This window comes from Atractosteus spatula, chromosome 21, assembly GCF_055471065.1.
Source record: "Atractosteus spatula isolate fAtrSpa1 chromosome 21, fAtrSpa1.hap1, whole genome shotgun sequence".
Classification (NCBI taxonomy): domain Eukaryota; kingdom Metazoa; phylum Chordata; class Actinopteri; order Semionotiformes; family Lepisosteidae; genus Atractosteus; species Atractosteus spatula.
The window spans coordinates 1757226-1781858 of record NC_142726.1 but is presented as its reverse complement, the minus strand read 5'-3'; the positions used below and the strand labels follow the sequence as shown (position 1 = coordinate 1781858).

Sequence of the window (24633 nt, the reverse complement as noted above, 5' to 3'; positions counted from 1 at the left end):
CAGCTCGATGCGGAACTGGTACACCTCAATCAAAAAAAAGAAGAAGATGATTCTGAAAAAGATGTTTAATTTTAAACTAGAGCAGTTAAATTAGGCAGGTTCCAGCACCTACTGGGCCAGAAAGCTAAATCAAAACCACTCTCCACCCAGCAAACGAGGAAGCTACTGCACAGCACAAGCAGACTCCCAGAAGAACAGAGGCAGTTTTGACATGATCTAGTCAAATCATTTCACTCCATTTGCATACATTTAGACACTTTATGCTGAAAGCCCGCCTGTTTCAACAGAAGCGGCATTACTGTTTGGAAACGGTCTCGGATTACAGTTTAATAAATATGAAAAGCAATGGAGATGCAAATCTTAAACATTTTTAAGAGGTACACTTTAGACCCCAAAAAATTAAAACAAACAATCAATGATTGATAACAAAAGTTAGTTGGAAGCACCATAAAGTTTCTGCAAGTGAATTTCCGGTTTCGTTCTCTTTTTTTGTGAACAGTAGTGTTCACAACTGTACTTAAAACAGCTACCCAGCAACCCGACAACTTAATGGCAGGGTTAAGAGCAGGGTCCTCCATAGTAGTGGGAACATTCTGGTTAATGATATCAATTACCCTCAAATCGGTCCCATTTAATGTCACAGTGCTGGAGCGTAAACACAGCTGAGGGTTGGAAGTTAATCACAGCCTCCAAATGACTAAAGAAACCATCAGGCATCGTGAAAACGAACTCAAGACCCACTTCCACACTGACAGCGTCCATCAGGAGAAGACCTTTGTCTTTGCTGAATGTGCACCCCAATGCCGATAACCACTCACACACTCCTTGCAGTCTCCTTCTTGAAAGAGCCATTTTGTTCTACTGACAAAGGACAGGGTGGACAAGGAGGAAGAGGAGAGCGAGCCACTGTGACAGACCACCGTGTTATTTCTATGGAATATCTACCGCCCCTCTTCCCAATATCCCTCTAGAGTCGCCAGCTCCAGAAGAGTCCAAGAGGCCAACAACCCGGGCAGAATGGTACGAGGCACAGAATTTATTGGTTTCATTCACTTTCTAAGAACAGACCTCCGCCTTTCTGCTTGACACAGAACAAAAGAATAAGAAGACTGCATCCGACCGTTACAGACAACGGAGCAGAAACCTGCTTGTAACTTAAAACCATAACTTAAGGCTCTACCTTAAATTAATGAAAATGCAGAAGAATACGCTAATTTCCTAAGAATACACAGAGCCACCTCACAGCAAGCTCTGCTCTCCTGCAGCACGGTATACATCCCCGTTTTACAACAGCACCAGTCTGATCCTTCCATGTCAAAACAGAAATTAGCTTCAGAACCTAATCTTTGCCATTCCTTTGCAGCGCTTCAGGGCGAATGTTACAGGAGGCAGAACAGGGTTTAATCAGCACGCACCAGGCGTGTTGATGGTAATGTACGTGTAAAAACCCCAGAAAAGGCAGAATAATGTTGCAGCATTTCTGCTGATTGGTGCTGAACGGCTATAATACTCAATCACACTGCTTTACAAGTTTATAAAGCTTCCTGATTGTATCCTTAACACTGTCAGAATGAGAGTGCCAATCTTCCCTCCACATTTACTTTTAGAAGCAGATGGCGATATTGTAACCACTACGTAGCCAGTGTAGGGACAATGTATTTTATTTTTTAACAAGTCACTTCATCACACGTGTGACGGTCGAACGGTCTTTACAAAAAAAACAGTTGCATCTTCAGAGGGAGAGAGACAACGAGGAAGCATTTCTACGCCGCATACAACAAGCAACAACAAGGTTAGCAACTGGTCCCAAAACGCAACACACACCCTGGTTTAAAAACACCACGAGGGGAACCGTTTAAACTGCCTGCTCCACCGAAGTCGGCGATTTTGTTTTAAATAAAAGACGCAAAAGCTTTCAAGGCGACTTCTTGTGGGTTTTTTTTTTTTACTGCCCTGAACGCGTGACGCCTCGTACACGTCTCGCAGGGAAAAAAAAATAGCGGGGGCAAAATATTTCTTGGGACCGCTGCCTTGGTCTATTGCCAGCCTGTGTTTTTTTTTTAATATATAGATATAAATGGCATTTTCCGGCCCCTGTGCTGGCTGCTGCGCTGTCTCTGAAGCGGCAGTCAGCAGCCATTACCTTAGTAACCCGGAGGAAGGAGACGAAACAGGATTTCCTCTCTCCCTGTGGTTCACAACGAGGACTTGAGGTGAGAGGCAGGGTCCCCATGAGCCGAGGCGGCTCGTCGTGTCGTGCTTTGCCAACTGCGACCTTTTGTCGATTCGCCGGTGCACCAGCTGCACACCTCACCCTGAATTTACGGTCGTTGCAAGCTGCGTCAGTCGGCGAAACAACTCGGCCACCTTGCTAAGCTGTAAGGTTATTGACTGCAGAAGTTGGCCGTTGAAGGCCATTCGAGTTGCCAGATGTTAAAAAAAAAACAACCGACATCCTGTTCTCAAGCCCGTTGCTTGCTTGCTTTTCACGGTTTCCACCCCCCCCCAACTCCGTCCCTTAAACTCGAGTCTTTTCGCAAAGTGAACACGCTTGGGCCGTGGACAGTAAAAACCCCACCCGCGGCGCCGTGGGACGACAACTAAACGACACGTCATGCCCCACTCGCGAAATGTGGCACGCAACCTATGCATCTCTGTGGTCAATCCCCCCCCAAAAAACAGAAGCTCAACGCCGTGCCCTAGAAACGCCGCTGAAGCGCTTTCTTGCGAGGAAAACACCAAGCAAGTTTCATGAGTAAAAGTGAAAAAGGCTTTAATGTCAGTCTTTGTTTGCATACTCCTTTCCCTCTCAAAAAGGATTTCAAGCGCATAACAAACTTAGACGTTTGATGCCCCTCCTCCCCTTTAGTCTGAACTGTACACTTCTTATTGAAGTTATTATTTTTACTTTCTTCCAGCAGTAGCACCGTTCAACAGCGTGACGAAACACGGTCTCCAAACTTCACCCCCCCTCAGCTAGGTTACAGCACTGCAGAAAACCCAGGTGCTTCACGCCAGTTACAAGCACACAAATACACAAAAGGAGGCAAGAGACTCAGACCCGGCTCAGTTTATGTTCCTCTCTGGCAGGGAAATGCAACAACTCCTCTTAACAGGCGCTGTACAATCCTGCAAACCTTCGTCCAGGGAGGACACGTATACTATCGTGGACGAGCAATCTCTGAAACTCAGCCTCACTGTAACAGCACGCCTCGGTGCTGAGAAAGAAGCTCAGCAATGCCATTTAAACATGCAATTTAAAAGATTCACAAACTGGGCGGCACACGCAGACGTCTTGAACTGCTGGCCATTGAACTGCTCGTTCATTATGAACACGGCACCTTGCTGTCGGTGCAACTCGTGAGTATCAGTTGATACTGGCCACTGGTCGTGCAAGGACCCGTATCCGACGGTGACGGACCCACGGGTCTCCCCACACTGTCCACACCACCGTGACAAAGACACGCATGCAGCAGCCCCCTTAACACGCAGGACTGTGGCGTCTCTCTCCAGCGGGGGGCTCGTATCGCACGGCATGTCGCCGAGCCCGGCCGGCCCTGCAGTCCCCGGCGGGGGTGGTGTGCGTGTCCGTCTGCGAGTGCCGCCCCTGTCGCATCCACACCAGCCACCCAGTCCCCCCCATCTCCCTGCAGGCAACACCCTGCCTGCCGGCCCGCAGGTCCCCCCGCCTCCGCCGCCGCCGCCGCCGCCTCACCTCCTTGCGGTCCTGCAGGCACTCCAGCACGGCCAGGTTGTTGCTCCAGGTGTGCTTGGGGCAGAGCCGGGTCAGGTCCTCCCGGCAGGCCTCCTCCTCGGCCAGCTTCCAGCCGGTCGCCCGGCGGGGCTGCGCGGCCGGGGCTCCGAGGCCCACACCGCCCGGGTTCGGCAGCCCGCCGGGGTTCTGGCCGCCCAGGGGGACGCCGCCGGGGACGACCATCGGATTGCCCCCCTGCCGGGCGTCCCGGGAGGCGGACAGAGCCAGCAAGGCGGGCATCAGCAGTAGGAGCAGCTGAACACGTCTACACGCCGCCATCTTCGGGGAAATAGCTACAGCAGGACGGCGGTACGCCACTCCTGTTTAAAGCGTCGGCGTGCGCGGTGTGGGCCGGCCCACCCCGCTCCCTCCTCCCCGACCCCCGCACGGACGGGCCGGCACCGCGGGAGCCCGAAACCGACGGCTAATTGGGCTGCCAGCGGTCTCGGCTGTCAAAAACATTAAATTAGTTGTTATACTACGAGGGACGGGCCTAGTAGTAGTAGTCGTTCTTATTTTTTTTCTCCTTAAAATAAAAAAAAAAACCACAACACACGCAACGTCAGCTACTGACGTTACAGTTAACCGGTGACAGTAAACCCATAAACTTAAACGACCCCGGGAATAAGATATTTATCTGGTTTGGAGCCCGTTGTATTAGCTTTGAGATCAGTTCTGATGTTGTAGCAGAGAAAAATGTGTCTCAAGTGCATTGATAGTTGGGGAAATATAAGAATTTTGCCTTATTTCGAAGCCCTAGTAAATTCTATTTTACAATTTGTTCAAAGGGTTCTCTTTTTTTATATAGTGAACGTGCCTGAACAGCCAGTGCCATCGGCAATATTAAAAAAAAATAAAACTATTTTTTAAGTTTGTTTTCAATTTCTTTCGCACGATTGCATTGGCTATTCAGACACGTTCACCGTAAAAAAGGAGAGAACCCTTTGAACAAATTGTGAAATGCGGTAAAGATTTTGATTTCTAAATGCTCACCAAAAAAAAGTAACGGTCCATTTCTGCTACGCTGAACCTTTACCGATTAATTGTACTGAGAAGGATTATCAAACAGGCGAACTACGGCTGTTTTAATTTCGATCATTGTGGTTCTGACTAGACATCGAGAGAGGGGTTTGTTTCCTGTGTGGTGATGCCACATAACGCTGCTAAGAGGATTTTCCACTTTTACTCTGAGCTCCCGTCAAGGGTATATGGACCAAAGTCAATTGCTGGACAACGCGGGTCTGTTTCACCACATAAAAATTCATCAGGCGTGGAAGCGATCCAGGCAGGTGTAGGTCTTTTAGATTACCAGTCCCTCTGCAGCAGGTGGGTAGAAAGGTCTGCAGACCCGATACCTTATTACTGCAGCTCTCACTGAGAAACGCACGCCCTTCCCTCAACACACTGGAAATATACACACGCTGTCTTACTCCTGCATTCACAGTCGAGTGGCCTCTGACATACAGGACAAGACAGCAGTTACCCATTTATCCATTTCCTAACCATGTCTTCCAGCTGAGGTTGGCAGCAGAGCTGGAGCCTGTCCCTGCAAGTAACAGGCCCCAGGCATGGAGCAGCCCGGACAGGACGCCGGTCCATCACAGGCACGCACACACACAACCAGGGCCAGTCTTCCGCACCAGCATGTGTTGGACAATCAGCAGACACCTACAAGATACCCTTTCTTCGTTTATGTGCAGTAAGTGAGCCTGTTTGACCAATTTGGTTGACTACGTGTGACCTGTCAGACATCCACAAGACCTTCCTCTAGTACGGTGACTAGGACCTTCGGATTGTTATTGTTGCCTTCATCAAACAGCGCAACGAGCATTGTTAAATTTCCTTCTTGGGCTGCAGCCATTTGCGATGCTTTGAATATTCTAATGAAAATAAAGAAAAAGACAATACAAAAACAGGCCCACAGGAAGTCACAAAGTAGTGGGAGTTGCGCAGGTCGTACTTATATTTGTGGCTCTACCAGTGGTACAATATTGCTTTGAAATTTTATCAATCAATTATTCACCCTTGGGGTCCTGAGAGACTGTTCCCTGATGCAATCAGAGAATCATTCACATTAAACACTGGTAATGCAGAAACCAACACTCTCCTGCTGTTGTCAGGTTTTATTTTACTTACGGAGTAGCTTTGAGAAGCTTTAACATCTGTTTTTGGCATTTGTTTTTTTGCCAATAGCCAACATTTGCATTAGATAATGTGATTTGCTGCACATCTAGGTTTAAATTCAGGAGTTTGATTGGGCCTGCTGACTTAAATGATGAGGATCTGTCCCCAAAGCAGCACTGAGAAAGATTTACAGAAAACCTACACATTCGTTTCACTCACAGTGTAGTGAGCAGAAGCGGTTTAAAAATATTCAGAGTTTCTTTTAAAAATATTTAAAATTATAAAACAAAAAGATTTATATTTAGAGTAGCATTTTGGGCAACACGGTGGTGCAGTGGCGCTGGTGTGAGTGTGTGCGTGTTTGTGCCTGTGTGTGCGTTGTGATGGGCTGGCACTGGTGTGAGTGTGTGCGTGTGTGTGCGCTGTGATGGGCTGGCGCTGGTGTGAGTGTGTGCGTGTGTGTGCGCTGTGATGGGCTGGCGCTGGTGTGAGTGTGTGCATGTTTGTGCCTGTGTGTGCGTTGTGATGGGCTGGTGTGAGTGTGTGCATGTTTGTGCCTGTGTGTGCGTTGTGATGGGCTGGTGCTGGTGTGAGTGTGTGCGTGTGTGTGCGCTGTGATGGGCTGGCGCTCCTGTCCAGGGTGTGTCCAGTCTTGCACCTATTGCTCCTCCTGACCCTGAATAGGATGAAACAGTTAGAAAATAGACAAATGGATACTGTAGCATTTCGTCAAAACAGAATTATTTGTTATCGAGATAATCTAGCGCTCCTTTTGGCGAGACTGTGCCAAACAACTCCGTTAAAAAGTGCTTGAAAAAAGAGTTAAAAAATTGATGTCACAACATTTTGAAGTAACTCAATGTCCAGTGTAAATTCAATATACAGTATCTATTTCTTGTTGTTTGTTCCAAACTCCAATGTCTGCAAGAGGAGTGTACCTGCCACTCCTAGTCAGTGGCTTTTCAAAGGAGAATTCATCCTCTGCACCATGCCAAAAGAAAAAAATAGAAACAAGACCTTTGGAAGGAATAATGGTAAGAAACTGCAATCACTGGACTCCTACTTTTCCAAGACAATCCAAAAACAGGGACATTTCACAGAGGGTTACATTTTAACTACAGGTTGATGTTTAAAATACAGTGGGACACTCCTTAAGAAGCCAGCTTTTCTTGCCTGGTAAGACACGTTGCTTGTGCAAGGCCTGCTTTTGGAAACCTGGATGCCCGGCTCAGATTGAGTTACAAGGGCTGGATTTCCCTGTGGGCAAACCGTACTCCACTCTTTTACACCCGTGAGACCCGTGTGGGGTTTCTAGTCCCGATCCCTGTAGCCTCAGTGTCTGCATGTTCCTGTTTCAGCTCAGCTCTTATTCGTCTGACTTGACAGTAATCAGCAGTCAACGAGTCTTCACTGGCTCCCAGTGTAAAACTACTCATTGCCCCCCGAGTCCGAGAGTGTTTTATTGCTGTGAAGTGCAACAATTTTAAATCCTCTACCTGTGATTATCATAAGCCACACTAAATAAATCTAGATTTTAGTGAAAATATTTATCTATACCAGCACAGAACTTTCATTTAGCAAGACAGACCAAAGCATTCTGAAATAAATGTAAATACATAAAGCAAAGAGAAAAGGTAACCCCCACATTTGAATTCCTAGAAGTCTTTCAGTTTTCTCTTGTTTGGTGTGGTGGGGAGTTCCGACAATGTCAGTTTGAAACAAACAGCATCTGGAGGTCAGGAGGGATTGCCTTTACTTGTACAGGGTGGAGGGGGGTTGTATAGGACCTGCAAAAGACAAAACCCTTCTCTGGCTTGGAAAACCTTTACAATAAAGTTCAGCATTAAACACAATCCAGATCCAGTGTTGGACCAGCTGTTGTGCCTGGCTATGAATTGGAGGCTTATAAAATGAATGAAAGATTTTCCAACAGATCGCCTATAGCAAGTTCTTATGAACAATACATTTTAAAATTAAATTGCTTTAAATATTGGTGATCCCCAGGCAGTGCTTTAGAAGTGGTGTCAGTCAAGTTAAATACCTAGGAACAGTAACAGATGAACATTTAAACTTTGCAGAGAATACCAACTGCAGTTCTAAGAAGGCTAGTCTGATCAGGAAGTTGAAACGATTTAGAGTAAGTCAATATTTTAATGAGGGTTTGCAGGATGTTAGTAGGAAGCATCCTTACTTTTGGAATCATACTGTTTGTGTGGTAGCCCAAGCATTAAGGGGACCAAAGAAACACCTGAAAGAACTGTACTTTGTTGAAGTTTAAACGATAGCTCAGCTCATCATTGATGGCCCCTCCCACTCTCTACTTTCATTTTCAACTGCTAATGAAAGGGTTTTTTTAAAACTTTTTATTTAGCAATGAAAGGGTTTACAAACAACATAACCAAAACGACAGAATAAATATTTGCCTTCATCTTAACTGAAAAGGGTTTTAAAATGCCTATGGCCGAGAAAATTGTATATAAGAAATTTTCCTATGCAATCAGAATATTAAATGCAGATAAGCAACTGCTTCCTACTGTATATGAAGCTATTGGATTATGTGTAATGGTAGTGTAATATGGGCAGATAGAGATGTGTGTACATGTTTTACATGTCTAGGACTAGAGTCTGTTTTTAACCTGTATTTTACGTTGAGTGTTATTTACTGTATGTTTTGTATTATGACTCCAAAGGCAAATTTATACCCTTTTGGAACAAAAAAGTTATATAGATTAAAGAACTAGTCAAGATCATACGTGGGTAACCAAAATCCTGAAAAAAAACCAACAACCAGGAAAGGCAAATATGTTTTATTAAAAAATTAAATATCATATTTTCAGTTCTGAAATAAGGACATTATCTGAAAGCAATATACACATATAAAAACATCAGGTTTCCCACCCACACAAAACAAATAGACACACATATATACACACAATAGAACACAGTGGTTACCTGTCTCAGTTTAAACTTTCAAGTTGGACTTTGCCTGCTGACTCTTGCAGACTATGCGATTACTCGTCTGCTCAGACACACAGCTGGATTACGTTTTTATGTTGTCTTTGACAATGTTCATGCCCGCCTCTCCAAATCTCATTGCGTTGCGTCACATCCTGCAGTATTCTGTGATCAGCAGGATCTGAACAGCCTGTCCAAGCACCTTAGCTCTTATCAGACAGGAGGATACATCCAATCACTTGTGCAGACAAAAGAGCAGGTACTTTCAAAGTAAAGGGAGTCTCAGCATCACTATGGACATGATGTTTTTTAGGTAAAACTTGTAATTAAAACATTATGTTGGTTGGTGCATTTGACCAAAATAAACATTGAACTTTACCAATGCAAAACAGATTGCCTTTGGAATCTGCATGTTACATTAAGCTGACAGTAGTTATAACTTTGTGTATTATCCCCCTAACCACAATACATTGGAAGAATTAAAGCTATTAAAGACATTTTGAAACTTTGAATTGCATTACTTATAAAACACGATCTTGTAGATTGAAGGATTTTGTCCTTTGTTGTACTTTTCACATTTTGAAAACGGGATTCGGGTCATTACTAAATCAAGAAACACTCCATCTCGCACAGAGTGGATTAAAATGTGTGAATGATAAGAAGCAAGAATGTAATGCAAGGATTTTGTTTTCAGGATGAATGAAACCATTTAGCAGTTTTTGTTCATGATGGCAGAATGTTGTCCTGTTCTAATCTCATGGATTGCAAGGTGATTAAGGGTTGTGTCAGCTAATAGAGCAGAAATATCAGCAGTTATACATGTGTCCCTCATGAGAGAGAGAAAATACTTTTATAGATGTTTTTGCCTTTGAGGTCCCTTGTAAAACCGTTATTTCCATGATGCCGCCTTTCAAAATATAACTTTTAAATTCCAGAACCTTAAAACAAAATCACTGTAAATCATTACAAAGCACAAGTGGGTCCAATATGTAACTTGAGCCATTACTGTAAAACACAGAGATGCCCCCAGGAGAAAAAGCTGAAACCATCATCCTCAAGCCTTTGCTGGGATGCAGCTTTTAAAAGGACCACTGTGCAGAATGAGGATCGCGGACGCAGCCCAAGGATTTCCCCGGCTCAGTACTGCTTATCCGGATGTTTCACACCCACTGTCAAACCACAAGGAAAACTGCATGGGAGCAAGAGAGTGAACGCTGAGATCAACCCACAGGCTCCAATTCATCTGCGATGGCAATCGCATACAGAGCAACAGTGTGTGTAGGGGGCAGAGGGTAATCAGAACCGTAAATAAAATGAAAATCTTTCTTTTCCTAATTGGGTGTCAGAGTAGACGCTGTCTCCAACCCTCGTTCTCAGCACTCCTGAGAGCTCCTCCTGAGTGTCAGTTACTCAGTTTACATCCTTTTCAAAGCACTGCCTTGAAATAAACTGCCACCTATTAACTGTGTTAATTTTACAGCGGCAGCACAGAGCAGAAACCCTGATGTCCTGGGTGAACACCTGCTCTTCACCAGCCACTGTCTGAAACACTGGAATGATGCAGGACAGACAGAGCTGAGAGGCGGCAGGGTAGCAAGAGGCCGTTTGCTTTGCTTGACCTCTGAGCACGTGTCTCTCCTGATATTCATTCTCTTTCAACTAAGAACTACAGCAGATGACGATTAGATGAACAGTTTCCGGGAATACCATGATGTTTTCTTTAATAAGTCCTTAAAAACTATCCACATCATCTTCTGAAGCACAGCAAGTGCTGGTATTAAAGGCACCGGTGACTCATTCAAAGGTTTCTACGTCTGGATCTGGAGCAGAGGCTCGGCTCTGTGCCCACGCCCTGGGGTCTTTCACTGCCGGCTCACCCAGTCTCACTCCCACTTGTAGATCTTCACCATCTTCTCGGTCAGCGAGGCCAGGAAGCTGCTCTGGTTCACCTCGAAGGGGCAGACATCCAGCACGGGCTGATCAGCCTGTAGCTTCTGCAGCAGCGCCCCACTGCTAGCGTCCCAGAGCTGCAGAGAGAACAGGAAGCAGAAATCAGGACTCCTCACTCCCCATCACAGTGTGCAACAGGAACACATTCACTTATTACAAACGTGGAAGACTGCAGTCAACTCCCAAACCTACAATCCATAGAAAAAAAAAGTATGAAATCTTTTTCTCTTAATGCTGAAAATCTCTGCCACTGTTTCTGTAAACCCCACCCTGGTGGCCTCCCGTGTCCCAGGGTGTGGCGAGTGTGCCACACAGCGCCGCTCCAGGCCCCTGGCCTCTCACCATGGCGGAGCTGGAGGCTTCGTCCCCAGCGCACACCAGCACAGAACCGTCCCGCGCGGGGCTCTCCAACACAGCGTTCTTGGTGAGCAGCTTGCAGGAGGAGCCGGCGCTGAAGGTCTGGACCGGGTGGCAGGTGCAGGAGGGCTCCTGGGTGGAGTCCTGCTGGGGGGCCCTGCTCAGCTCCATCAGCACACAGCGCAGGGACGGGTTCACCTTGCCTGTGGAGGGAGGAAGGGACAGCTCAGCCAGGCTTCCACTCGCTGACTGCTAAATGACCCTTCGAACTGGAATGTTTCAAATGCTTTTACAATATGCTTTCGTCTAGCAGGGAAAATAGTTTATTACAGATTCTCATCTGTACCTTTAAACTGTAATGGATCTGTTAAACCTTCATATTTTAGCATTACTAGAAAGAAAAGAGTAAGGATACATTCAATTTTTAGATCACTCTTTCGGATGAAATGTTGCTTATAAGGCTGGCATTAATCTCTCAGCACGTCTTAGTGCTCTCCAGCCCAGGAGCCAAGAGAACAGATTCTGCAGAAATGCACAACGTCCCTGTTTGGTGTTTTCTTAACAAGACCCTGGAATACAATGAGAGGTCATATTCTCTTTCACAATTAACTCATATGCAAATGATCCTATAAAATAAATCCAACACATGAAAAAATCCAAACCGAAATGAAATCCAGTGCCTACGTAGGGCACGGAGCCCGAGCTCACCTGGCCTGTACGTCACCAGGCAGTGCCTGTTGCGGGGCTCCACCTGGATGTCAGTGCAGCCCCCCGTCTCCAGCGGCAGGACATGGGGTCGGTAGGACGTCCCCTCCAGGTGCTCCCAAAAGCAGCCTCCCTCCAAGGTCCCGGCGATCAGGCCGCCACAGGGGAAGGCAGCTGAGGCAGCTCGAGGAATGTAGGACAGGGAAGCCACCGGACACCTGGGGGAACAGGTCCCACCGCTCCTACTCTTCATACATTACAGTCGCAAGGGGAATGACCTCACCCAAACACCATTGGTAACACACTGGACTTTCTTCATCTGATGCATTTATAAAGACAATGGGTTTTACACTACAAACGGAATTAACTTTGATATTCTAATGCCAAAAACCCACCTCAGGGATACAGGTCTGTGCTTGCAAAATCTAAGCACACTACTAGCCTACTGAACAGCAGCTATACAAACTCCATCAAGTCTGCTTTCAACATGTAAGCACATTTGCCAGAGATGAACACAAGGAGCTGCCCAGCTATGGGAGTGCTGTAGAGTGAGATTGTTCCTTTAATGTACGATAAGATTATGACATAACCATTCATCTATTTTCTCAAGGTTTCATCCTATTCAGGGTCACAGGGCAGGCGGAGCCAATCTCGGCAAACAACGGGCTAAAGGCAGGGCACACTCTGGGTGGGACGCCTGCCCATCACAGGGCACAAACACACACACTCACACCAGAGCCAATTTTCCCAGAAGCCAGTGTGTCTTTGGACTATGGGAGGAAACTGGAGCACCCAGAGGAAAACCACACCAACACAGGGAGAGGAAACTCCACACAGATATCACCCCCAGGTCAGGAATTGAACCAAACCTTGCGTCACGATTCTGGTGAACTGACTGCTCCCTCACCTGGATCCCAGCGGGCTGAGCTCCTGGACGTGTGTGCTGGTGTCCCGGGTGTCGTACACCAAGACAGAGCCATTGCTCAGGCCGGCGTAGATGTAGTTCACATTGTCCAGGCACCAGCAGCAGCTCCACACAGGCCGGCCTGTGTTGTACGTCTGTACAACTGTGTTGGTCAACAGGCTGAGGGAGACAAAGTGAGATACGAATAAATGGGAACAGTTACAAAAGAGAGGAGGCCACATGGCCCGTCTAGCTCATTGGGTTTTTCAGAAGTAAGGTGATCCATGGATCCCATCCAGCCATCTCCTGAAGGAAGCCAGGTTATCAGATTCAACGACGTGGCCGGAGAGACTGAGCTTGTTCGAGTCAACCACAACCCGTCATGTGAAAGATGGTGTCTTCTATACTAAAAGCACTTGTGTCCTCAGACTTGTTTCACCGTTGACTCGGAAGATATCCACTGTTTTAGATCATAGGAAAATCAGTTTCACTTTACACTGTTGCATAATCAGCGTCTTTGCAGACAGTCACCAGTGTGGATTTTTACCTGATCTAAAATATTAGAAGTTATGTGTTTTTATGTGTGCCTTTTCTTTTTATTTGTAGAAGAGGAGTGAACAGCATCTGCAATCCACTCTTTTTGACAGTCATTTCTGCCAATTTCTCATGGCCCTGTTACCAAGGCTTTGGAAATGTGCTCTTGTTCACTTTCCCATTGTGTGAGGGAAACCTCGGTATTTGCCACAACGCTCCCAGTCACATCAGACTTCCTGTGCCTCGTTTTTCGGAAGCACAAACCAAAACGCTTTACGAGACATTCTCTGTGGAAGTTTTGGTCCAAGTTTTTTTTGCCTATAGATCCTAAAGGGTTTATGTTACTGATTCCCAGAACAACCTACCTTTAATTCCGATTCTCTTCATTTATGGTCTTTCCGTGAGTTTAGTTGTCTAGTAAGCGATCATTACTGATGTTTGCCTGACACTGAGCACTCAAAATCCGACTGATGTACATTTTAGAAAAAATCTCCTGAAGGGAGGCGAGTAAAGAATCAGCACCCAACAAGAGCACAAGAGGTAACTGTGGGATTTTTCTTCCATCAACGTATAGAATGATAATAGGTTGTCCATGTAACAGCCAAATAATGGGTGAGCAAAAAGTGAGTGCATTTCTAATTGGCCTTGCTGGCAGGACAGAAAATACTACGAGGCGCCAGGGCTGTGAACTGGCCTGGCTGAACCGAGAACCCAAGCTTATTTGCCAAACAGGGAAAAATTCAAAACGTTCAATGATAATTTATTTGAACAGTACTAACCTTTTTAAAGCTGAAAAGAAAAAAAAATAATAAAAAAAACACATTTTATTCCCCCAAAACTCCTTTAACTTTATTAAATTAAGATCAGTTCAGTGTGAAGTTCATTGTACATTTATGTTTTGCAGCTCTCAAAATGCTTTGGTCTGATGAAAATAGAAAGATTCTGGAGGGTTGCCAACCACTGTTCTAGGCACTGAAATAACTGTTCACAAAGAACCACAGAAATGTAGTGAACAGGACACGGACATCATGACCATCATGACTCCCTTCTTATCTTATGGGGGTGGCAGAGAAAACGCAGTCTGAGCTGTCTGCTAGGAATAATGTAATAGACCCTATCTGTCTATTATAACAGCTCTAATGCATTAAAAGGGATACTGCGTTTTTCTTTCTCCCCCAAAAAATGATGTGGACTTTACCAACTTTATTATTACTTCAAAAACGGCCCCTATGCATCTGCAAACATTTTTAGGATTTTAAATTATTTCTCCTCTAGCTTAAATAAAATTGCAAAGCACATTTCGGCTCTAAAACTCACACGCTGCCAAATTATCACGCAAACCGAGCCGGAGGCGACAGAAGAGGTTCCCCGGTAAGCGTACCTGGTGAGTTTGACGGTGTTGTCCAGGGCTGCGGAAAGCAGCAGGCTGTCGGCCTGTCTGCTGAAGGCCAGGCCGCGGATCTGCTTGGCGTGGATGGGGACATACTGACACGCCTTCATGGTGGCCGCACTGATCTTCTTAACCCCACAGCCTGGCAGGGAGACAGAGCAGGGTCACCAGAGCAAGGGACCACCGCGCACGGCAGGTGGGCTCATTCCACAACAAACATTGAAGCTTTAACGGGCTGGTAACTGAAGCTTACTGTTCGGCAGCACTGTTAAATCCTCATTAAAATGTAAAGAGAAAAAGGTGCACATCTAGAAGCAGAGTAAGAATTCTTCTGCCGGTAAACTGCACATCAAATTCAAGTACTACATGCAGAAGAAATGTAGCAAATTTTACATTTGAGATAAAGTTAACTTATGCCACACGGTGTGGGTGTACTTCCTGTACCAATAAATGTACCAGAGATCCCTTCACCCTTTAAGCAGAACATAAGATTTCCTTTGCAGATGCAGCCTAGAGAACATGTATTACGTTAGAAAACTCACAGAGTTTTGTGGCAGACTTTCGGGAGGTTCCCGTAGCGATTATTTCTCAACTACAATAAATGAACTGGCATTCTTTAAATAATTTTCTATACGTCTTGGATGGATCAGCTTCTCACTTATGTTTAATCACTTCAGAGGATGCAACATGGACCATGTTACCTTCCATATCTGAACTGGACTGCAAGACTAAAAAAAGATAAGAACACAGGCACGGTGCTGCTACGCCTAACCAACCCACCCACCAGCGGCTCACTCCACATCAACCCGTGCTCGGCCTTTCATGCGCTCATCTCTCGCCCTGGATGAGGGCATCTGCTCGCACAGCTACAACAATCACCTCCCGGAGGGCAGACAGGGAGCCGCTGACAAGAGCATGCAGAGCAGCAGAGACAGGCTCACCAGGAACAAGCGTGGCCTGGGGCGAGGGCTGGGAGGCCAGCAGGCAGCCGAGGGGCTCGCAGTAGGACAGCACCCGGCAGCCCCCCATCTGGGACACCAGCACTGCTCTGGCAAAGGCATAGCGCCCCCCCTGGCCCTGACTGGAAGCCTGAGAAGAGAGAGGGTGGCCCGTGCGCGAGCTGCCGGGGGTCTGGGAAGAGCTGCAGCCAGGCTGGGCCATCAGCGCCTTCATCTCCTGGGGCACACGGACACAGGGAGAGGCAAAGGGAGGGGAATGAGTGCGAGAGCTCGATTAGATTCACTACCGCTGGGGCAGCAGCATCAAGAACTAGCTCGTGTTTGTTACAACCCGAAGTTATATGCTCCGCCGCTAATGTGATGGACTCTAAAATGCACACAACTGAACCCAGGGATTTTGTTGATGAAGTAACACTGCCGGGTTTATGGAACTCAAATTTATTAGTATTGGGCTGGCTGTCGGTGAACTGCCGAGCGCGATCCTGTACCTGTATCTGCTTGCGCAGTCGCCCGCACTCATCCGTCAGCACCTGGAGCTGCAGCCTGCACTGCGCCGACTCCAGCTCCGCCTTCCTGCGCAGGGCCTGCTCCTGCTCCAGAGACCTGCCCAGGAAGAGCGGGCATCAGCACGGCAGGCTACACCGACCAAGCACTGGGCTCTACACACAGGCCACAGCAATCTGAAATCACCGTAGGCCCCAGCAGAGAGAGGGACAGCTGTGGATTTCCTGTTCCCTGATCTCTACACAGTCCCACATATTAATCGGCATGAAGAACATACTGTAAAACACTTTAGATATGTGGACAAGAACTACAAGAAAAAAAAAGAACACTAAAGCAAAGCTGGGAAATCAATATGAATTAATTCCAGGACGCTGGCATTGCTGCTTGGAGTTTGTGTTCTCCTGGTGATCGTGTGGGTTTCCTCTGGATGCTCCAGTTTCCTCCCACAGTCCAAAGGCATGCTGGTAGTTTAATTGGCTTCTGGGAAAACTGGCCCTGGGGTGTGTGTGGCTGTGTGTGGACTGGCATCACACCCAGACTGTATCCTGCCTTGCTTGCTGACTCTCGCATGACCTTGTACTGGATAAAGCGGTTGGAAAATGGATGGATGGATTCCAGGACATAAAAACAAGACACTGCAGCCGGTCTTCATGCTGATTTCTTTTGATAAATGGTAGGGATGATCTTTCATGTGTCACTGGGGGGGGTGAGGGGAGACGATAGGAAAGAGCTCAGCCTCGTACCTCTTCATCCTCTCCTGCTCGCTGTTGTCCAGAGCCCGGAGCTTGCGTGCGTAGAGCAGCACGATATCGGTGCGCTTGGCCTTCTTGTTGCACTGCGGGGCGACAGCAGGATGGTTACTGCACAGTACATAAACATGCGCATCAGACAACGTCTGGGATAAATCTTTTCATGTTGGGCTATTGAATTGTCTGCCTCCTGTCTGAGGTTCACTGACCAATGTTGCAAAATCTTGAATGAATAAGGATAATTACAGGGTACATCACATCTCTCATCTCAAGAGCGACATTCCTGAATGTAGCCAATCTTCTGGGCTCTGGTGAGGACAATGATGTACACTCAGCCAGTACCTTCTCAGTAATTTTCTAGGCATAGGAAAGCAAATGCAAATATCCTTACAGACCTACCACAACAGAAACCACATGGAAGTGCAGTTAAAACCAAGAACAAAAGGCACTTCTTTATGCAAAGGGTTGTGGGAGTCTGGAACAAGCTTCTTTCAAGTAACAGCTGGATGAGATCCTGGGATTAATTCATTACTAACGACCAAACAGGAAAGATGGGCCCAATGGCTTCCTCTTGTTTGTAAATTTTCTCGCTTTCTGGTTAGGCCAAGAAGAAGCTTGTCTTCTCCTCTCACGCAAAAGACACGCGTGGCTCGCCAAGGTCACGTTTGCACTGAGAAGTTACTCCAAGCCAATCTGGCCTGAAAACACCCAGAAAACTTTGATGATGAAACGGCTAAGCCCCTCCACCCGCTCCTGAGGAGACCCAGTCAGGCCAGAGCGCAGCCTGCTCTGCTGAACCGACGGTGCTCGGTGCTGCTGGGATGTGGGAGTGACCTGTGGGCACTTGGCACCCTGCCCACGGAGCCAGCGGTCGATACAGGTGAAGCCGAAGAGGTGCCCGCAGCGCAGGGCGGCCAGCCGGTGCTCCCCCGCCGAGGTCCAGGGCTCGAAACAGATGGAGCAGGTCTCGCCCTCGCCCTCCTCTCCGTCCTCCTCCTCCTCGGCCGGCGGCCCAGGGAGCGCTGGATCACTGGCCTCCTTCTTCAGCACGGGGGACCTGGGCTGGAGAAAGAGGGGGCAACACTTGCTCAGCAGGTTCCTAACTTGTCCAAGGTGCTGCTAACACATCCTTCCTGAGCGAAGCCTAGTGAGAGCAGCAGGATCTTCAGGTTCGGTGGTTAAAACAGGCCACAGTAAGATAAGGACACTTTATTGGCCATATACAATTTCTTGTATGAGAAATTTGTCTTTTCGCAGACCCCAACTTGCTCTCCATGAGACACACAGACAGGGAGAGAAACTTGGGGTCAGAGCGCAGGGTCAGCCATTTATACGGCGCCCCTGGAGCAGTTTGGGTTAAGGGCCTTGCTCAGGAGCCCAACAGAACAGGATTCCTCTGCTGGCCGAGGGACATGAACCGGCAACCTTCCAGCCACAGGCGCAGATCCTTAGCCACAGAGCCACTGCCCCAGTACTGTGGTGAAATTGTATTTTCACAAAACTGTAGATGAGCATCAGTTTAGTCCTAATTGTCTTTCCTAAGGCACACCTGCATTTTTTCTTGTTTTGCGAGCTTGCCTGAGGACAACCAACAATCAACTGGAATAGATTAAACTATCATGACAACATTCACTCCTACCTACCGAAAAAACACAGTACAGTAGCTTAGGCAAAAACCTTCATCTTAATCCGTACAAAAACTGAGAAGTCTCACAATTTAATGCGAGTTAAACTAAAAACTGAAAACATAGTTTTCAGTTAACAAAAGATAAGGCAAACTCATCCATACACACTAACAGAGAAACGGCTCTGAAAATAATCCAGAAGACTACATTAGATCAGCAGCTCTCTAAGTACTGAGTCCATCCTTCTAATAAGTGCAATAATACAGCTTAGAACAAAAAAAGATCACCTTTGCTCTTCTAAAATATGACTCATCAAAACCAATTTTATTAGCCAGCACTCAACAAAAACGTTTCAGAGCCAAAACAGCTATAAACAGCACGACACCTACTTGACCTCCATTATGAAGAACAAAATACCTTGTTCTATTCTTTATTCCAGACACTACTGATCTAGCTGCACACTGTCCCCAAGACTCTTGCTCTGCAGAGCTGCTGTGTCTGTAGAACGCGCTCCTGAAGACTGAAGCCTTATACCCAGTTTCGTCACAATCTGAATGGGCCCATGGAACAAGAAAGAAATGACTGAGCTATTTCTTGAATGGAACCCTTGAAGATCAGCCTAATTGTGGTGACCATTCCTTTACGTTACACATAACGTAAACACAGCTTCTTGGATTAATCCATAACCTTAACGGCACTCATCTTTGCATCCAATTGCACAATAAAATCTGAACTACAGGTACAGCTGCTTATTAGAAAAAGAACTAGAAAAACAACAATGATAAAACCAGGAAAGATTCTCTGGGAGCCTAGAGATGTGGGTTACTTCAAGCAGCTTACTGTCTGTGTTGAGCTATAGTCACTTACTTCAGTGGGCTGTGGAGTTTCTTCCACAGTCTCTGTACTCTGCAGTCTCTCCTCCACTGCAGCTGCTGGTCCTGCATGCAAACACGCAGATAACAGTCAAGCAAACCTGCCGCTGAAGCAGAGACAAGGCCCTCACACCCATTCACAAAAGCTTACACAAATCTGAGTTTTACACAAAACAAAGCTTGGTCAATGCCAGGAAAGGCCTGAAAAGCAGTCCAATTCCATAAGTGTTATTCAGAAGTTCAAATTATATCATCCAAAAATTGTGAAACATTTTCTAGGCATCAATTTGGTTACTTAAACCTTTTAATGATCTGAAATCATTTAATGGTCCAAAATTTGGAAATATGTTGATGAAGATACTTAATTTACTGCACACAGCTTTGTCCTGCAAGATTTTCAAAGGATATTTTTTTATGAGCCATTGTGGTTTTACTAGAAATTGGATTATAAAATTCACTGTCCCTTCAATTACTTATACACGCACCTACATACTGGGTAGAATGTGTACAATTCAGCAGAACTACCTCTAAATCATCTTCTCACAGCCTAGAAAAGCCTAAAAAGATAAATTATTGTTGCATTTTGTTTTACAAAGGAAAATCACTCTTCACCAGGAAAAGGAAGGACGAACCCAAGATCCAGATTGTTCCTGACTATCAAATCCATCTCAACTGACACTTCGCACCAAGAGTGGAAACACTGTGACTGAAGAAAAGAATCCCATGAAATTCTCAAAAACAACCAGTTAAACTTTATGCCAAAGAGGAGATTCCCCAAGGGCCACCGGTCTGATGCGTTGAGTTAACATGTGACAATTAAGACTCACAGGAGGACTTGAACATCTTCTCTACGGTGTAGAATTGTCTCCCAACTCGCAGCAAACTCAGTTTCAAGTTAGGAATCTTGGGAAGCCCTTCCCGATGCCGCTCCGGAGTTACCTGAAAAGGCGGGATCCTCCAGAGCCGGCAGCGCAGGGATCTCGGGCGCAGACTCCGGTGCCGGGCTGGGCGGGCTGGCGGGGTCTGCCCCCGGCTGGCTCTCCTCCGAGTCGCTCACCTCGATGCTGCCCGAGCCGGGTGCTGGCGCGCGGGCGGACGGCGAGCGCGTCAGATACTCCAGTATCCCGCTGGCCTGCGGCGTGCGCGTGGCGGGGGGGAGGCTGGACTGGACCGGACCCGGGAGCGCCAGAGCGGGCCTGCGCAGGGAAGCGCACACGCTACAGACACCACACGTACAGGCCAACACGGACACAACCCCTCGCCGCCCACCGGGCACCGCTGAACTCGTGACACGCTGATGCCGACACAGACTCCCCAGGCTCACAGGCTGCAGTCACCTTCTCAGAACTGATTTATTAGACCACGACACACTCGATTATAACACTGAGCCCACACACAGACATCGCATGCCCACTGCGTGCCTTTTACTACATATGCAAGCTAAAATTGTACGTTATTTAAAGGGGAACGCTATTTTTATATGCTGGCGTAAGAAAGAATCAGCATTAATGAGTGCATTTGAAACCACAATGAAGTAAAATGTATGCGGTAACTTGAAAAACCTTCAATTTACACCACAAAACAGACTAAATTTCCAGGTTTGTGCAGCACCGTAATCTCAGATTCAGAACCACTATGGTGACGCGATGCAGCCCTATGATATTGTAATGAAGCAGGCTTGTGAATACATCTCTTTTAATCCAACAGAAATATTGCTCTTGACTTCGGGATGGTAACAAATACAACTTACTTGTTATCTCTGCATGCAGATCACGCTGGAAACTCTCTGCGGTGAAATGTCCGCTGCACAACCTGTACTTACTTGCTCATGCTTTGCATTACATCAGTCATTACAGTCACTAGTGAGCAGGAAGGGCCACATCCTATCACAATTCGTGGGAACGTGAATACTAGTTTTTGACAACATGGCGACTTGCATTACTTTCACAAAGGTCACGGCTTTGTGCTTAATTCAAAATTTGTAACATTTTTCTATAATGTCAACATATCTGTGACCGAGATTTAATAACTGGTCTGAGAAACTGTGACTGCAGCTCCCCTTTAACCAAATACCCAAAGCCTTAATTTGGGTCCGACAGGCACACCAAGAGGTGACAGAGGTCAGAACTTCAACAGAACCGATCTGTTAATAAGACATACCTGGAGCTCCTGGAGTTTGCACCTCTCCTGGGCCTGGTAGTGGTGCGGCGGAGCAGGCTGTGTATCCGGGCAGCTCTCACCCTGCCAGGCACTGCCCTCTGATGCCCAGTGTGGTCCAGCAGGCCCACGAGGGCAGCCACCCCAGGCCGCGAGGGGCTAGGGGGCACCTGCTCATCCTCTTCATCGGTGCTGCCCCCCGAGTCAGGGATGAAGATGGGCAGCTGGTAACTGCCCCCCTCCTGCCCGGCCGCTGTGCCCTCGGCGCCCACCTGCAGATCCACTTCCATGGCCTCCATGGGCCCACCTGGGAAAGGAAGAGCTCAGGGACGTCAGGAGGAGAATCGGGAATCGGAGCTGCAAGCACAGATCTCCCTGGACCCATGGGAAACAGAGTCGGGGGGCGTGCAGCCATAAGGTGTGACAAAAATCACACGTATCATATTTCCATATTTCCTTTGACGTATTGTTTCCTAATAGCCATCAAAGCTGCAGGGGCAGGTGCTTCCACCACCGAAATGTTTCAAGGGCAATTATGCCATCATCACCAGGTACGCCTACCAAGGAACACAAGCTTGTGCCAGCACCGCACGGATCTGACACCGAAATTGTCATTGCTTTGCGACATTAGAAGGGGTTAACCTTATGTGGAAAGATGACAAAACTGTCTGTTATCTTAAAGCGTTTTATTTAACAACCATGCAGGAAAGTACAGCACATTAAGTTTCTTGGCGAGCATCGGAAGTTCTAAAGCTCAGGTTACGTTTGAGGTTCCATATCATAACAAAACACCGCACTTTACTTCTTCTAACCTAATTAACTGCCGAAAACACAGAGAGCATACAGCCATCCAGAAATGTCACCACCTTAAGAGCGAGTCATACAGGAGCTGTACTGCAGGGATGGCCGTACCAGTACGGATCACGATCAGCTCAGGGCTAACCGAAGATCAGTCTGGCTTTGCGTGAGTCCGTTACACTACACCACACTATAAACCAATAATAATGACCGATTTAATTTACTATTTTTAGCATGGCTAAGTGAATACGTTCACCGTTTTTAATTCGTCTTGAATAAAAACTGGTCAGACCGCTGGCAGAAGTCGCGGTGTCCGTCATGATCGTTTACATCAGTGTGATCATTTCGACAGACTTTACCAGTGGTGTAAAATACGGAAATTTGGAAATATGAAAAACGATCCCTCCGGGAGATTTAACAAGCGCTTGTCCCAGCACTACGGGTGGCGAGCGCTGTGCGGCTGTGCTGTGGAGAGAGCGGCAGGCAGCTCCGGCGGCACCTTGCTCGGCTGTCACCCCGGGTTGTAGGCCCCGAGCTCGGCAAGCGCACCAAATCGAGACCGAGGCTCCTCCGCCTCAGCCTGGGAAAGGATCTTCTGGAAAACGCTCGGGCTTTAATCGGTTGCAGGCCCACCCCCCCTCATCTAATTTTTCGAAACTTTTTTTTTCCCCGTTTACCTTACCTTATTTCGTCCCCTTACAACCGTCACCTGCAAGCCGTATACCGAAAGGGCGCAGTAAACAAACGCACGTCAACTTACCTTTCGTAACGTGCTTCGGGTCTCCAATACGACGTCTTTCCGGACGCCCCCCACCCCGCGGGTGGTGTCAAAACTATCTTTATTTTGTTTTTATTTCCCAGTATCGCTGCGACTGACTCTCTGTCCGGGACCGGGCCCTCGGCTGTGCGCTCTGCGGCCTCTCCGGGCTCATCCGAATCTCCCCGCCACTGCCCGGCGCCGCCCCCTGCGAGCCGCGCTTTCCTATTGGCCAGCGGGGTGCCCTGGGCCGCATCCGGTTTTTTTTTTAATTTTTATTAAACATATAGAATTTACAGATACAAATACAACAAGAGGATCAGAATCATGTACAATAGAAAAAAAAAACACAGCAGAAAAAAGCATTTAACTACCAGAGGTAATTATGTGGTCAAACTGTATATTTTACACGTATCATATTTTCCTTGCTTTAATATTTCTCAATTATTTATAAATGTAGTTTCAACATGCATGCGTTTCCTGTAAAAAATAAAACTCAGCACACAGTTTTTACAACATTTCGAGTACCTCTGGCATTCATGGAAAAAAGATATACACAAAAGCAAATAACTAACTCTAAGACTGTCTCAACTATTGAGTTTTTCGAAGAACCAGAACTATAACAGTCCTTAATACTTAACTACACCATTCCAAACTAACACTAAATAAAAACTAGTATATACTGCTATAACAAATAAAACCAAACATAATTATTAACTGAGCAGTCACCGGGAGCGAATCTCCTTCCCATCTCCCGCAGGGCCCGGCGGCCCGTGACGAACAGGTCGCCCTCACGGCTGGTGGGGCCGCTTGGTTCACTCTGCAAACTGCGTCTGACGCCGGGAGTAACGGGGAAAGCAGAGGCGTCTACGCCCCAATCAGCAGAGCCTGCGCAAGAGGAATTATAGGGTCTTGCTTGCATCATGGAGGGAGAGCAATCTCATCTGTGTTGGGTAGTTTTGTAAATTTTACATTCATTGTTTTTTAGTCCGCTGTAGTAGTGTATTTAAAGATCACTTGTCACCTGTCACCGAGATTTGACATCGCTGCAAGGAGTTAAGGAAACCGAAAAAAGAACGGTTGTGTTAATCTTATTTTTATGTCTCAGTCCACTAACAAATCTTTGCAAAATTTTCCTTTTCTTTATTTTCCATTCGTTAGATCCCTTCTGAATTTCTCAGTTTGTGCCCCTGAACGGTCCACAGATGACTAATGTCTCTACTATGCAGCTGAGTTAGGGTGATAATAAAGAAAGGGATTTATTTACAACGTTATCATTTCAAACCAGCGAATACGAACTTTTATGAAGGTGCGGTCAGTATATTTTACATTTTAATATCTTAAATGTGCATTTGGTATGCAATTACCCAAGGGAGGAATTGTCCAACATTCTGCGATTTAAACTCTGAATTGCTTTTCTTTTGAAAAGCCCATTGTGATCATGAGCTGAATTTGATGATGATCTGAACACATTGTACTCCTGTAGAACAGAATTTACTGATCTCAATCAAAAACAGCCTCAAGCTATCGCTAGAATAA

The 24633-nt window shown here is 46.7% G+C and overlaps 2 protein-coding genes across 2 annotated transcripts in view; both read right to left on the bottom strand.

Annotated features, from left to right (window-relative positions):
* The window catches only part of LOC148816970 (Golgi apparatus protein 1-like), a 37386-nt gene extending 33157 nt beyond the window's left edge, over positions 1 to 4229 (bottom strand). The window contains exon 1 of the mRNA XM_088939291.1: positions 3716 to 4229. Coding sequence (XP_088795417.1) covers positions 3716 to 4033 — 318 coding nt within the window. The 5' untranslated portion in view covers positions 4034 to 4229. The remainder of the gene's footprint in view (positions 1 to 3715) is intronic.
* Positions 4230 to 8672: 4443 nt separating this feature from the next.
* rfwd3 (ring finger and WD repeat domain 3) lies at positions 8673 to 23306 on the bottom strand. The gene is made up of 13 exons (XM_088939115.1): positions 23098 to 23306; positions 21543 to 21846; positions 20322 to 20578; positions 19378 to 19448; positions 17720 to 17947; positions 16880 to 16971; positions 16121 to 16235; positions 15615 to 15849; positions 14665 to 14815; positions 12753 to 12929; positions 11849 to 12063; positions 11126 to 11343; positions 8673 to 10860 (listed from the first exon to the last, which is right to left on the bottom strand). The coding sequence occupies exons 2-13, from the start codon at positions 21836 to 21838 to the stop codon at positions 10717 to 10719; spliced, it is 2199 nt and encodes a 732-aa protein (XP_088795241.1). The 5' UTR covers positions 21839 to 21846; positions 23098 to 23306; the 3' UTR covers positions 8673 to 10716.
* Between the last annotated feature and the right edge of the window lie 1327 nt (positions 23307 to 24633).

What these genes read in the sequence shown, in the direction of transcription:
- rfwd3 (XM_088939115.1), bottom strand. Translation starts at nt 21,838, where the DNA reads ATGGAGGCCATGGAAGTGGATCTGCAGGTGGGCGCCGAGGGCACAGCG. An exon ending in GCAAACTCCAGGAGCTCCAG is followed by an intron (nt 20,579 to 21,542) that starts GTATGTCTTATT and finishes TTCCCTGCGCAG; the next exon opens with GCCCGCTCTGGCGCTCCCGG. An exon ending in CCAGGCCACGCTTGTTCCTG is followed by an intron (nt 14,816 to 15,614) that starts GTGAGCCTGTCT and finishes TCTCCCTGCCAG; the next exon opens with GCTGTGGGGTTAAGAAGATC.